Below are 15708 nucleotides of genomic sequence, written 5' to 3'. Positions count from 1 at the left end.
CACTTTCCTAAGATACACCTAACACTGCCGTAATAAACACCGTAACCAGCAAACCAACCCATTCACCTTGCAGTTTTATCGAGCGAATGTTCCCCCATGCCCAACAACGACGCCTAAGTCGTTTGCGAGTGTGGTCCCACCACTAGAAGTGCATCCAAGTGATCTTGTTTGCCTGTAGCCCCCGCACTGGTGCTGCGCTCCAGAGTTCACTGGAAAGCTTTTCGTGGGACAGTCCAGCGAAGCTCAACAAGTGCACGGTTGGTCCACGCGCCTACATCCTGCAGGTGAAGAGGAAGCGAGTATAGTACAGTAAAACCTCGTTAAACCGTACTTGCTTAAAAAGCAGTTTCGTTTTAAATGTAGTAAAGTCAAATCCCCGACTCAGCGGCCATTGAACATAATGTGTTTTGTATCCGCATAAACCGTACCAGCTTATTGCGTATGTATCAGTTAACTCTTAGTGTTTCCACTTTTCGTCGTGCAAACACGGTGGTGCTTCGTCTCCATAGGGTGGCCTAGCAGAATAACAAACCTCAGTGATCTGAACAACGGCCTCCAAGTGCCCTGTGCGTTTGTGCCTGACGCCACATCAACATCATTTCGGTGCTGTCCCAGAGAGCGTTAGGGCGTCGTGCAAGCGAGGACTCGCATCATGCGGAAGCTCGGATAGAAAATACGCCAGGTGCTCAGCATAGAAGAAAAATTAGACATCGTTCGTGCTGTCGAACGTGACACAAAGACATGCGTCTACTTTTGACTACAGTGTGTGGCATTTGGAATGTGAAGAAGTTGCTCGGCAGCGCTGCTGCGACACGAAGAGATGTTGGCTGCAGGGTTCGCCTTTTCGCCATCGTTGCCTCTGTTTTGCCCAAGTGTCGCCTAGTGACAGTGATAAGGATGACAAGGAAAGCGACAGCACGGGCGATTCAGGCCCGACAGTGGCAGAAGCTGCGCGTTACATCAGCCTCACGAATGCAATCATCGCGACGAGAACAGCACCCCGTAATGAAAAGGTGCCCCGCGGCTTCTGCAATGCTACCGCGCCTGGCACAGAGAATATGCAACACTAACGAGAAATCTGAAATGCGAGTGTTTGCCAAGAAGAGGGATCTAGTTGAAAAACTGGCTTGCAGCTTCAGCAAGTTTGAGGCTGCTGTCGTCGCTGCTAAGGCCGCCGCGGCATCAAACGAAAATAACTTTTGTCGCACGAAGTAAATAAGTACTGCATGTTTTTTCCCCTTTCATCACACTCTCTCTTCCGTTTTTGACAGGTAAGTGAACGATCTCATGCTATTTCGGTTAAGCAGTACTACAGTTTAGTACATACTTTTTCCGAGCTCTAGCACCTACGGTTTAATGAGGTTTCACTTTATTTCTCTCGCCCAAGAGGACCACTCCGCCTAATTAACTACGACATGCATAACTAACTACGACATCAACTCCTCCCATCACGTGCATGTCACTTGCAAACTTGGAAGCAGTTGCATGTTGAGAAGCAGTTTTTCAGTGCTGTTATTGAGATATCTTCATGCAAAAGCACAATTCCTTTTTCGATGCCAGCAGTAGAGCCAGCAGTGCACAAAATTCATTTAAAAAATTTTTCTCAGTGTTGTAGTTCAATATACAGTAGAACCTCATTGACATCTACATAATGCGAAGCGTCACATGGATCGTTGCGGCGCGAGACGTCAATGCATGTTGAGCTGATGGTGCTCCGGCGGCCCGAGACATGTTTTGTTTTCCTCTTGTGTGGTGTTTAAGAGGGCAATGGGAAACTGAGACAAAATCGAGCTGGTGGGCAATGCTGGATGCCACCAAAGCAAAACGTTTTGCCCTTATTGCGCTGCCTGCAGCAGGGAACGGCGGCGTATTTAGATTATCACCTAACAAAAGTGTGCAGTACGCTACCAATGGCACACACACCATGCGCTGTAAAACAGATAGGTGAAGATGCTTATCGCAGTAGTTTTTGCGGTGATAGCTGTGAATGCAGCATGCGATGATCTGGACGGAGATTTGCTGGTACTGAAACTAGAAACTCGGTGCGCGCTGCCGTTTTCGCGTAAGACGGGTGGATGAGTATTGTGGTGGTGCTGCCGCAGTGAGGAGCTATATACCGTTCTTAATCGCTCATGCCTTGCGCATTTCCTTGTTTACATGGGATCTGGCAGCCGGAAAACTTATTATACGATCTCAGTTTGTCGACGTACTGAATGTTGGTGCTAAATCATTGTGTATTCCAGGAACGTATGAACCGGTAGAAAATGAGCGAAACTTTTTGGGTCATTTTTTTTGTTCTCGATTGCAAACGTTGGCCCCAGGAAAAAGTACGTAAGAGGAACATATCAACAAGGTTTTACTATACTCTCTATACCCGAATCCAATGTGCACCGTCTTTACCAGAAAATGGGTCCAAAAATGACCTGTACATTATAATCGGATACGAAACTAGAACCGAGTTCATTGCATCAGCAACAGACTACCTTCAGAGCCGTCAGACCTAGTGTCACCGCTGTCACGATGTGCCAACAGAGCATGTTTTAGTTAGGTTGCTGTTGGTTCATTTTGTCCTGATCTACATTCTTGAGTGGTATTTTCGGCCAATAACTTTCCGAAATACTGTCAAATCTCGATAATTCGAACCCGAAGGGTCCCCAAAATTTGTTCAAGTTAAAAGAAGTTCTAATTAAAAGAATGACATATTTTTAAAGTATTCGTGCACCATAACACGATATGGTGTGAGTCATGAAATATCGCAGAGTGTAAGCACATGGCGAGTGAGGACCACGAAACTGCCCACGCCAGCCAACACTCACTTCCCAATAACGGCAGAAAATAGCGGGCTAAGCTGGTGCCGGGCCGGCGGGGCGGGCGGTGCCGGTGTGGAGGCACGCACGCGCGGAGACCGTCAAAAAGGAGGGAGGTTACGCGGGAGCTGAGAGGAAGGGCGAAGGAAGCGTAGTCGCGAGGAAAGGCGGGAGGGAAGCAGATTTGTTTTCCTGCCAGCGTGCTGGATGGCGCTAATTACCTCTGCCATCTACTGCAACCAAAGCAGCGGAGTTGCCGAGGCAGGACTGGGCCTCTGTTTCTGCTTCCCTCTGCGTGGTCGTGTGTTTTTTCCTTCATCTGCTGGCAGATCGGCGCTGTGTTTACGTTCGTCCTGCATTCTTAATGGAGTCATATGACCTACTTATCAAGATGAAGAAGTTGTTGCCGCTGATCATAATTATGTTGGTGTGCTTCCTTCTGTTGCGGCGTCGCTGTTTCAAAAGACGAGGCGAATCAAGTAGTAGGTGTCATTTTTGCGTCCTTGTATTCAGGATCTGTCTTGTCATACAGAATTGGATAGAGCGCACTGTCTCCAACAACCTTTCCATCGGGACATCTCGGTTTAGATGCATCATTATAAAAAACCAAGCATGAACGAGACTGGGATCATGATCAGAGAGCAAACAGGCATAGCCGGTATTCTAATCGATATTAAGAAAAAGAAATGGAACTGGGCAGGTCATGTAATGCGTAGGTTAGATAACCGGTGTACCGTTAGGGTTACAGAATGGGTGCCAAGAAAAGGGAAACGCAGTCAAGGACAGCAAAAGACTAGTTGTGGGGATGATATTAAAAAATTCGCGGGCGCAAGTTGGAATTGGTTGGCGCAGTACAGGGGCTAATTGGAGATCAGAGTTAGAGGCCTTCGTCCTGCAGTGGACTTAAAATAGGTTGTTGATGATGATGATGATGAACAAGACCAACCAAGCCAACCAAAACAAGCGCGAGTGAAAGCTGATGCTAGCAGACGATAGTGTGAAACAAGCAGTCCAGCTGAACCAGACGTGAGTGTGAATAGAGCGGTCAAGTGGGTCTGCATGATACTAGTTTCCTGTGCGTTGTGGGGATGCGCGACTCTCACGCGTCCCCTGATACGTTGTTTTTCCGCACTGTGCGTATCCTGTAATCCGGCTTCACCGCGTGGCCTGGCGCCCGCGGTGGTCGGAGTGGTTGAGGCGCAGTACGAGAGAGGGCGCAAGTGTTGCGCTGCTAACGCCGCCGACAGGCGGGGTTACTTGGGCGCCGAAAGACAAGGCGCTTGCTCTCTCGGGTTCGGGACAGCAAGCAGTGCGGACGTGCCGTGCTGCGCGTGCGCTGATCCATGCTTCTGCGAGACCGTCTCACGTGGCCGCCTTCGAACGCGCCACCGTTTGCGTGACCGTACGCGCGAACGACCAGGCGTTGGGATCCAGCATCGGGCGAACATATTCGCTCGTTATCCGGTCGCGGTGAGTCGGACTTCTAGATTTGTCGCGCGCCCATCGGCATGTTTTGTGGGTAGCAACTCGGCTAGCAGGCATTGAGCTATGAAAGGTGCAATAAATGCCCTTGTGATTGTTTGCACTACTGTGTTGTCGTTCCTTTGTCCCAAGAACAGCGTACATCTCAGCGTACATCAGTGTCCCCACAGCGTACATCACTGTAGCCCCTCTTATTGGTCTCCTTCGCTCGCGGCTCACTTGCTGCTGCGGCAAGCCATGCAAAATCGGCCCAGGACCGATCCCTATCGCGGCACGCATTTTGCTACTAGTGTGGCTGAGGCATTACGGCGCGATGCAGAAACGACGACCTTGCCATTTGAGAGAGGGTAAAGTTTTCGCCATTGTTCTTTTTTTTTTCCTCGTGTGTGGCATTGAGTGGTCTATGGCGAGGTCAGTGCAATTCTGGTTGGAGGCGCCGCCGCGTGATTTGGCGTGCTGCTGGGAGCATTGTCGGAACGCAGTATGTTCGAGTTAACAGTCGCAAATGCTTGCGCGTTTGAATTACCGGGCATTTTTGCCCTCATTACCGGGCGTTTTGCTTTTGCCTATTGGAATATACATAACTTTGATGGAACCACAGCGTAAGTTCAAAGAAACCGGCAGTTCGAATTAAGCATGTTTGAATTAACGAGATTTGACTGTATAATGAAATTTCACTGCCGCTGCAAACTAATACCAAGACAGTAAACGGAAACTTCCGTGGATGCAGGTGATCAAAGGATTGAATTACAAGCGGCTGTTTGCAGACACACTTCTCAAATCGCACACCATGCGACAAGGGCGACCGCCAAAGTGGAGCCACATTATGTTCCATGTGAAGTCAAACTGCGATAAGATCCTATTGCGCCCTGCACGCAGTGTGCTTTAGGTGGGAGTGAAGGCGTGCGAGTGTGAGAAAGGAAAGATGGTTGCTTCATGAGTGTTGCCTTCCTGCGCAAGCAAAGGAAAAGAGGAGAGGGGAGCGTGCACCAGGACAAGTTGGCACATGACTGTTTCTGGCGTGTGGTTTGGCCGTGGCTGCGCATGGCTGTAAGTGTGGCTGAGCGCATATGCAGCTGTGCACCCTGCTTTAGAAGTAATTTGCTGCATGTGTAAAGAGCGGGTGAGCTGAAACGGCGTGGCACCATGTAAGCTATCTTCTCGTGCGTTTAGTATTGGAGGTTGTGTAATCTCGAGTTTCAGTGGTGTGTTGGAGCGAGAGGCAGATGAAGCGTTCACTTTGTGCTGCTGGCGCTTTTTACGATAGCGTCGCTTGCACTGGGACGACGCTATCAGCCATTTGGGCGGATTGCACGCTTAAGCCTGGCTGGCTTTGCTGTGAAGATATCGTCGATGTGGCATGAAACTGTATCATTCGGAAAATTCTGCGGCCCCTTTCCATGTAAGAAAAATCGATCGGCAACTGTACTTATGTGCATAAACGGTTGAATTTCAATACAATGAAATTTTGATATAACGAAGCAAATTGCCAATTTTACTGACTTGGTTATATCGAGGTTTAACTACAGTTCTAAAAGTGATTGCTAAAGAATGGTGCCATTCTGTACTTGGTGTCTGTGGACAGTGAAGCATAAATAGTGACAACGCCGCACTGCTTTCTTTATGAAAGCTAATTTTTAACAAATTCCTGTCTATGAAGGCAAATCCTGCACATCTCCTTTTTTCTGTTTGCAAATGTGGGGGGCATGCTATATCTCTCTTTCATGGATTTTCGATGTGTTACATTCAGGTGCAGTTCCAAATACACATATCAAAGATAGACAACTTGGGAACAGTGTCTGAAAAAATAAATTCTCAGTACACCGCCGTTCTTCAGATAAAAAAAGAAACTAGGACCAGTTCATCGCTCATGCCATGCGTTGAAGCAGTTCCTGGATTTTGTGAACCATAGGTGCACTCCGCACTTTTCCTGCAAAATGTCTGGTATTTGTTCATCTTTGCAGTCCTCGTAACACATTTTTTTTTTTTTTGGCATCTGAGGATGGTTCGATGAGAAGTCCAGGGAACGTACTTCACCACTTCGTCTAGAGTCATGCACCTCTTCCAGGACCAATCGCTCTCAGCGTAGCTGGGCAACTACAAGATTATGCATCCAAGCATATCTGTTAGGTTAAAGTTATCTGTTAAAGTTAGACATGCATTCATTTTTTTCGGACTGCCTGACTTTTCGGATGTTTTTGCAGCCCCTAGGGAGTCCAAAAAATCGGACGTTGACTGTACAACTGACCAAGAGGCTGCTTCAAATGATCCATGGGGCGAACGCATGGCGGAAGGAGAATGAGAACAGAAAGGACTGGCGCACTGAGGAATTAACAAGAAAGGAAGCGTGCCGCCACCTCGTTGAAGCTGCTTGAGCTAAACAACAACAACAAAAAACTAAGTGTTGGCTGACACCGAGATGCAGGTGTCCCTCATACAAACCAAACTAAAGTCTTTAAAGCCGTGAAACCCAACACTCAGATGTTGTGTACGGGCTGAGAGTATGTCAGGTCAGTTGAGGTTGACTTCCCAGCTGCTGAGAGAGAATCTTAGTTGTGACAAAGTTCAGGCCTCCTATCGATGAGCTTGCTATCAGTTGATAGAAATAGCTGATATTTGAAAATATTTACTTCTGTATGCATCTCCTTTTCATGCATATTTGAAGATGTTTGACTCGATTCGGAATGGGTTTTTCCATTTTTTCCACTGTGCATTTTACTATCACCTTCTTTCTGTTTTCTTTTTGAATAAAATAGATATTACTCATTACTATTGAAACTGGATTAAATGATTTTTTGTTTCAACATGCTTACTAGAAAGCGACAGCATCGGGCAACATGGTGTCAGCCCGTCTTGACATAAAACAAAGTTCTGGCTCATTCAGGGAATTTTGCAAAGGTGCTCAGCGAAAACCTGGAAAACCCAGGGAATTTGCAAATGTCAACTTGGTAGACACCCTGCTGGTGCAATGTGTACATACATGGGTTGGGTTCCCCTGTCATTGGGAATGCACAAAGAAAAGTTAGCGATTTTCAGGTTGTTTGAAACTTGTGATAAAGTTTTATTGAATGCACTGGGCTCATCATCTGCGTGGAACAACTTCTTCAAAGGAGTTTGCTGTCTAAATGAGTTTGTTCTAATGGGGGCATACTTAGAAACTTATGCTGTTAAGTAAGAGAAACAAGCCGTGCAACCTTGAACACAGAATAGGTAACTTGGAACACTTGCATCAAATTGTACCTTTCTGCCTTTCAGATCCACCGTATCTCCAAAGGTGAACTTGGGGAAGAGATCGTGAAGGCGATCCCAAAACAGGAGAATGCCATCCGCAGCTGCTCATTCACAAGTGACTCTCGTCGCCTTGTGTTGGCCCTGAACTCCCAGTATGTAGTGATATGGAAGGTGCCATCTGATACCCACACAGGTGAGCTGAGCCAAGCTGTTTGTATGGTGCCTTCAGATTCACTTGTAAGGGTGTGCAGGTAGTGAAATCTTCAAATCAAATCGGGAACATTATATTAAAGGGATAGTAAAGAGGAACATTAGGTTAAGCTGTATTGGTGAATGAATTGCTCTTCTAGAATGTCATGAATAGTATCAATCAGTCTTACTTTGAGTGGCAATCTAGGAAAGAGGCAAGAAGAAGAGACTACAGTAAAAGCTCGTTAATTTGACACCTGTTAATTAGGAAATTAGGATAATTCAGACGGCTCTATTGGTCCCGGCGAAAGTGCATGTTAGTCTATGGGACCAAACTTTTGTTAATGCGTCAGAATTCGGCCCCGCACCGCTTAATTCTTGCAAATGCTGAGGGCTGCCGCTACACGAAAGTGTGGTAAAGCAGCACTGGCACCACTGGAGTGAAACCGAAACCTGAGAGCCATCGCCATTGTCATCAATTTCCGGGGGCGTTAGCAGCGTCACCGAACGTCGGTGTCTTTTTTCTTCGCTTCACTGCGCCTTTGACGCCATTTTCCCTTGTGTTGTCAAGTCGGCATCATCTCTTCTTGTGGAATTTTCTTTTTTTGTTGTGACCGTGTTTTGCGTGCCACCACCATCGTGCGCTACAGTGATGGCAACGCCGGCAAAGCGGCAGAAGTATGAACCCAAGAACTTGGCGACTAAGGTGGAAGTTTTGCAGGCTTTGAAGAACGGTGAAACGCGGCAGCACATTATGACCAAGTACAACGTGAAGCAGAGCACGTTGGGAACGTATGTGAAAAATGAACAACAGATTGTTCAAGCCTTCGAAAGCGAGAAGTTTCATGCATCAAGAAAGCGGTTGTGAACCGCAGCTAATCCCCAGCTCGAATAAGCTTTGCTCCAGTAGGTTAATGACTGTTGCACTGCGCATTTGCCTTTGAACGGACCTCTCATCATGGCACAAGGTGAGAAGTACGCTTCAATCATGAGCATTGAATTGTTCAGAGCTTCAGAAGGGTGGTTCGCGAGGTTTCGGAAGAGACACGAATTCGTCTTCAGAAGTGTGTGCAGTGAAAAGGCCAGCGTTGACGAAAGCATGACCACCCAGTGGAAAAATGTGAAGCTGCTTGAGCACATTGCTGCATATGAACAAAGTGACGTGTTCAATGCAGACGAAACTGCTCTATTTTTCAGAGCTCTGCCCGACAAGATGGTGATTTTCAAAGGGGATCCATGCATTAGTGGCAAGAAGTGCAAGCAAAGGATAACTGTGCTTCTTGCCACCAATACGATTGGCACGGAGCGCTTGCCACTTGCCATTGGGAAGGTGCATAAGCCACGTTGTTTTAAAAACATAAAAAGCCTTCCTGTCGAGTATAGAGCGAACAGTAAGGCTTGGATGACCTCGGACATTTTTCGAGGCTGGCTGCAGCAGTTAGACTGGCACTTCACGTCTAAGGACTGCGAGATAATTATGGTTTTTGACAACTACAGTGCACATAACTGTACATTCGAACTGAAGAGTGTCAAGGCAGTTTTTTTGCCGCCCAACACTACATGTGCCCTTCAGCCGATGGACCAGGGTTTCATTCACTACGTGAAGTCGGAAGTACCGAAAGCACCTGCTATAGCGAATGATCGTATGCTCAGAAGTTGGAAAGCTGTATGAAGTGGACTTACTCGGCGCAGTGCACATCATCGCCCACGTGTGGAAAAATACACCTCCGCAAGTCATTTCCAACTGATTTCGGCACAGTGGTTTTGTGAGTCGGAGTATGCGGCAGTAACTGAAGATGTGTCAGCCGAGTCCACTGATGATGACTGCCCAACCTTCGTTGTCTCCTGACCGACGAAGAAATTATTAATGATGTCACGGGCACCCGGGAAGACCGTGATTCAGATGAAGAGTCATGCGAGGAGGTGCAGCCGTGACCTCATCGCACCTCACGAGAAGTCACGGAGACGCTTTTGATATTGGAGTTTGTTTGCCTGAGCACTTCCGACAGTTTGCAGGCTGTTGGCCACTTGGAAGAATTAAGAAAAATTGTGATGTCAGCCGGAATCTGCGCGAAAAAGTAGGGAGAGCGGTTGAATGGTTGGTTGGAGTGGTTGGTTATAAATGCAGGTCAGCGTTACCAGCTTGCATTTCTCCGGAATGTGTTTTTTCTGGTGATTTTTCAGATTAAGCTGCAGTGAATAATTTTTTAGGACTAGTTTTAGTTTGCAGGTGTGTGCCGTTCACTGACTTAGCTCTCGCGTCAATTTACTTTCTCTGGTTGACTTTTACTTCTTTATTAAAACCAAATGCAGGGGGAGAAAATCTGGCATACCTTTTCAATTATTTTTTCCAGTTTAAATAGAAAATTCTTAACCCTAACAGGCTGAATTGTGACTTGTAATTCATATCCCCATAGACCATAACGTATAACTGCTGAAAGTTCGGACACCTTGCAACCTCTCGTTGGATTTTTCGGACACTCCTTGAGCCAACTCGATCGAGAGCACCATGCACCGACTCTGACCGGTGCATGGTCGACTTGCTGAACGCCATTCTTGTTTTCAACGGAGCCTCTTTGCTGCCCCACGAAGTGGTGCTACTGCAAATCTCCGCTCATCATCATCGTTTCTGCCTGGTTCGTAGCTACAGCAGTTCCGGTCTCAGCTTAGTAAGCCATGCCAAGACAAGCCTCTTTGCTCCCCCACGAAGTGGTGCTACTGCAAATCCCCGCTCATCATCATCGTTTCTGCCTGGTTTGTAGCTACAGCAGTTCCGGTCTCAGCTTAGTAACCCGTGCCAAGACAATCCAGCAACTGATTTGTTTCTTCCTGCACGACACTGCATTTTTCGTTTGTGCAACTAGTGTCGGCGTGGTGATGTTTGCTTTGTGTGCTGTGTCGAGGTTGCAGTGAGGCAACGCCGCATACAGAAACATCATTGAAACATTGCGATGGCTGCGACAGTGCCTGTGCAGACTGCGCTGGGGAATGCCAGCAAGCGGGTGCCGGGAGGCCTAGGATTTGTTGCCTTCCAATGTGCTTCCTACTGACGCTGAAAATGTTCTGCTGAGACCTGCGCAGTGGTTGCATTGCAATTCCGGACAGCGTCTCATTTGACAGGCTCACAGGTGCGGATACTGCTGTACTGACATGCACAGAACTCGACGATGGCGAGATCATTCATCAGGTTTCTGCTGCGCAGCCGGACAACGACTCCAAGTCGGAAGATGGCGCACCATGTGCTACGCTGCCGTCACATGCGGGGCATGTATAAGCATTGACTGTGCTTTCAGCCGCCTGTAGTGACCGCACAACCCTCTCCGAGATTCAGGCTTATCTGACTGCGCGTAAACAGAACAGCGTGCAACGGCGCATTCACAATTTCTTCAAGCCTACTGCCGAGCCCGAATAAGTGTGTGGAAATAAAGGATTTCTTTTTTTTTCTTTTCTTAATCTGCTTTTTCGGACACCTGTTTATTCGGACATTTCTGCAGTCCCCATGAGGTCCGAATAAACGGTCGGCGACTGTACTGTAAAACCTCTTTTAATTCAGATTTCACGGGACTGAATATATTCTGAGTTAACGGAATGCCCAATTTTATCGAGAGTATCAAGAAAACAAAAAATCCTTACTGCATCTACACACTTTTATTTACTGAATAAATTAACAAATCCCATTTCTATTTTGTACAAAAGCAATGCAGAAGCTGCCAATCTCATCATCTCCCGACAAATTAGCGCTCGCAATGGCGAAGGCCTCACGACTTCCTTCACAGTGTGCCACGGTGCGCGCCTCCATTTAAGACATGCTTTTCACTACCATGCGCACATCCCAATTATTTTTTTGCCAGTCAGCTGTTCACCAACAGATCATCTGTCACACACTTTGTGAATGAGGTGCCGATGCCAGGCCAAATTCCAGAGCTGACTTAGTTTCCAAAAATAACTCCACAAAAGCACGGACAATTAATAAAAGGTCTTCTGGTGCACCAGTGAATGCCGGTTGGGGTCCAAAGATTGAGTCAGTACCCAGAGCTGTCAAAACTCAACGGAATGTATTCTTCAAATAAGGCAGTTCCGTTAACACACGCACACCTTGGCTAGGCACATCACTGCAATTCAAATGGGTACATATTAACAAAACTATTGAAAATAATTAACGACAAGCACTAAGAGTGCAACAAATACAGTACAGAATCAATAGGAGCACCAAGTGTCCACTCGTATTCACCCCTGTTGGTCTTGAGCCAGACGTCCCTGGTGTAGCTTATGGAAATCTCTAAGAAGGAACTTCTTCCGGAACTTCTTGCAGACACTTCAGAAACTCTTCGGCCAGCTTGTCAGGGAATCCCCATCTTCTGCAGACGGTTCGTCTACATGTCACGTCTCCTCACTGGCGCGTTCTGATCTGATCTCTTCTCTGATCCCAGTATGGCAATTTTATATCCTCTACCGGCATTTCTCGAACTTTCGGATGGAGTTGTGCTCCCGCAGCATGAACAAAGCCTGGGAATTTTCTAGTCATTTCTTGCGTTTTCAGCCGCGGCCACAGTGACTTACCCTTTGGTGCACACTCGGGCTGTCCCTCTCTTTTTCACTCTCCGCCATTTGTCGAGATCTGAGAGGGTGTTTAGGCACACTTCCTCTCTCTCTTCGAAACTTCTAGTCGGCCTTGATAACGTCAGTTGTCTGTGGCATATGTGCTCTCTCCCTCCGTCTAAGCTGTCGTGGGGCTGAGGTACTGCTTTGCTGGCTTGGGTGATACGCGGTGTGTGCTTTGATTACGCTCACTTTTGTGTTGTTGCTCTGCACTTTAAGAATATTGGGGGCGAGCTCCACCACTGGAAAAGCTGGTGCCACCGTCAGCATGACGTGGCATGAGGGATCACGTCGATGCAGCGGCCGCGTCGGCTGCTTCGGGAGTGCCGAAGCGAAACGAAAGCTTAAACTCCCACCTGCGTTGTGATTCTGATTAAGTGGTGAGGCTTTACCGCCTTGGGTGTCTGCTTGACAACATTTGAAAGTACTATAATAGATAGTGGCTGCCTTTGGAGGCGTGCAGCATGGTAGGCTACTGCTCGGTGCCGCAGTGCCAGACATACGCAACGGAGCCCGGTGTCAGCCTTATTCGCACGTAGCCACAGGACAAAGAGCTATGTGAAGCTTGGCTCGCGAAACTTGGAACCGGCAGGCAGCCATCGGCTACAACTTGGGTATGCAGCAAGCACAGACGCAAGGAAGATTTGTGCTACAGCACCAGGACTGCGATGTTCAGTGAGTAGCAGGAAATGCGCACTGAGATGCTCGCCCGCGCCCGCTGCCCGGCTAATGTCACAACGGTTTAGTCTATGAACCTGTTGATGCTAGATACTGGCAAGTTCACTGGAACGCAGAGGGAGTGGTAAGACGCACATTAAAAAAAGGCATGGCACATGGTCATGTTTGTGTTATAAATTAATGCAATGGATTACGAAAAAGAAGCAGAGGGATATCGCACGCTGAGAAGACCAATAAACATACAGTGCGACTCAACTTGAGAAATAATATTAAAATGTCCAAGAGTTTAGAAGACAAAAAATGATTAAATCGTCGCGACGGCACATCACAGTTGCCGTAGGCGTCGAAGTCTCTATAACCAAATTATTTTTGAACAGTTCTGATAACGTCCACGCAACAATGGTTGCCAGTGTACTATCATGCTCACATGCTGCAGCCTAAAGCTCATGGCACGGTGCAGAAACGCACTCACAGCGAAAGCAAAACATTGTGCGCAGACATGCATGCAGACACACAGTCGGTAGCTGCGAAACTGTGCGATTGCTGCAATGAGGCTTCAATTTGTTGTGCTCCATTTGGTTATACAGACAGCCCACTATAAGAACATACTTCACATTGTTTACTCTCAGTGTTTGTCTACCTTTCACGCAAGAAGCCAGTTCGGGAGACTCCATCGCGGCGACCGCGCGCAGTGGCATTCACTGTACGGATTCGGCAAAGAGATAGCGTCTGTAAACGATTCTGTGCTTTCAGTTTGCCCAGGATTATTATATCGGCAGTCAAAAATTTCCCTTATTTTGATAGTACTTAGATAAATGTACAGGAGGGCTGCCGCATGGTGTTTTCATTGAGCGCCGTAAGTGAAACCTATGAGGAGCATGCCGCATGATCCCTCATACTACGCGAGAGAGGCGCTTCCGACAGATGGCAACTCCGTAAGTCCTCGCCCCCAATTATGCAATAATGTTTCAAGAAAGCACAAAAGTAGCGCACACAAAAGTCCACTATGCACGAATCCATAGGCCCATAAATCAATTTGCCACAAAGTACACGTCACGTTACTCGCGATATGTTGTGCACAAACTCAATATGAAACAGGACATGTACAACAAGTATACAGAAATGTGGCAGGGTAGTTTACATATCACAAACGAAATGTCACTCTGTTCATGATACATGAAGAAACACTCGGTTCACTCATCAAAACACTTTGCACCATACATAATCATTAACACTCTTAAATCCGACTAAGGTAATCGGTGCCAATGTTCTCGCTACCATTGTTCTGATCGTTCCGTCTTCGGCTCTTCCTCCAAATGTTTCGGATTGTCTGAGGCTTGTACTTCCTCAATGTTTTCTAGGATTAGGTCGTACAGTGGGCTGTCCATACAAAAAGCAGTGACATTCCTGCTGTAATAGTGGTTCTGGACCTCAATCTTGGCTTTGGTTAGCTTCTTAGTCGTACCATCGACCAGGTAAACTAAACTGGTTTCGCCTGTGAGCTCATTGTCGTTGACTAAGTCCCTTCACAAAATCACTGCTTCTGCTAGTATCTCTCAACACCCTCATTTATTTTCCTGCCATTTTTCGGGCAAGTACAGGCATTCCTTTAATGAGCAATTCAGGGCGTGGTGTCATCAAGCATTAGTTAGCTTTCTCTTGTGTGTACTGTTCTTGCGCAAGTGAAAGAATTGTGAGCACAATGCAATGTTGATATCCTTGCTGCACCGTTGGGTGACAGAGTTTGCAAACCAAGGAGAGTCTGGCACCGCACAAAGATGGGTTTTTAATGCTTGGATCGCACCCCACACTTCTTGACACCACACAAGCCATGCCATAGGGGCAGTCAATGTTGGTGGCAGGGGCTTAGAGGCAGTGATTTCAAATTGGAATTTCGCATTAAAATGTTTGCTGAGAGCATAATTAGTGTGTATAACCATATTGGTCTCCCTACTCTGTTACAATGATAATAGGGATGGGAATCCTGTGCCAATTGTGCCATTTTGATACCCAAGCAAATCGCTGCGCCAAATTGTGCCGAAATTGGAAAATGTCTGAAATTGTTCCATGCAGTGCCAGAACATCTGTCGCTTTATCATTGGCAGTAATCAACGAAAAATCACCAGCATGTTGTAGGGCATTGTGTCTTTGGTCTCGGAGGGCATGTAAAAGTAATTTTTTTATTCTAGCAGCTAGTGGGCGCGGACAACCGCACCTAATCCCCCTGAACGAAACTAAAGATAGCAACATTCTCTTATCTTGCCACCTGAGCTGGCGAGCAAAGAACTCTGGGGCATATCTGCGCCTCCCTGTAGGTGGAGCGGAGTTGCATGGCTGTGCTGGCGCTTTTTTTGTAGAAACCCGCATGCAATTGTTTGTGCACTGCTGGCCATGCCTTTTGTTTCCTTGTTTCTTTATTTTGAATCATGCCAGTACCATGACAGTTGCTTATAATCACAGTGCACAATCTCACGATCATGATACCGCATTGATTGCATTGTTGCACAGCATGATTGCCGCGATCAAAAAGTGTGAACAGAGAGGGTGAGCGGCAAAGTAAGGTGCACATCGTGCAGGACTAGCAATAGGGGAGCCTAAGAGAGGAATATCGCTTCCTTAAGCTTATTCAGGGGGCTTCTGGGTTGTCTAGTGAGTTTCAAAGTGAAGTAAATCACCTGAAGAATCTTGGTTTGAAATAGTTGGTGCCGTCACATTACCTAGA

The 15708-nt window shown here is 47.0% G+C and overlaps 1 protein-coding gene across 1 annotated transcript in view; it reads left to right on the top strand.

Annotated features, from left to right (window-relative positions):
- The window catches only part of LOC126537015 (apoptotic protease-activating factor 1-like), a 126916-nt gene that overhangs the window by 75643 nt on the left and 35565 nt on the right, over positions 1-15708 (top strand). The window contains exon 13 of the mRNA XM_050184118.3: positions 7545-7713. Within this exon, the coding sequence (XP_050040075.2) occupies positions 7545-7713 (169 nt within the window). The remainder of the gene's footprint in view (positions 1-7544; positions 7714-15708) is intronic.

Source organism: Dermacentor andersoni, chromosome 4 (assembly GCF_023375885.2).
Source record: "Dermacentor andersoni chromosome 4, qqDerAnde1_hic_scaffold, whole genome shotgun sequence".
Classification (NCBI taxonomy): domain Eukaryota; kingdom Metazoa; phylum Arthropoda; class Arachnida; order Ixodida; family Ixodidae; genus Dermacentor; species Dermacentor andersoni.
The sequence above is the reverse complement of the archived record's forward strand: the minus strand, read 5'-3'. Positions and strand labels throughout refer to the sequence as shown.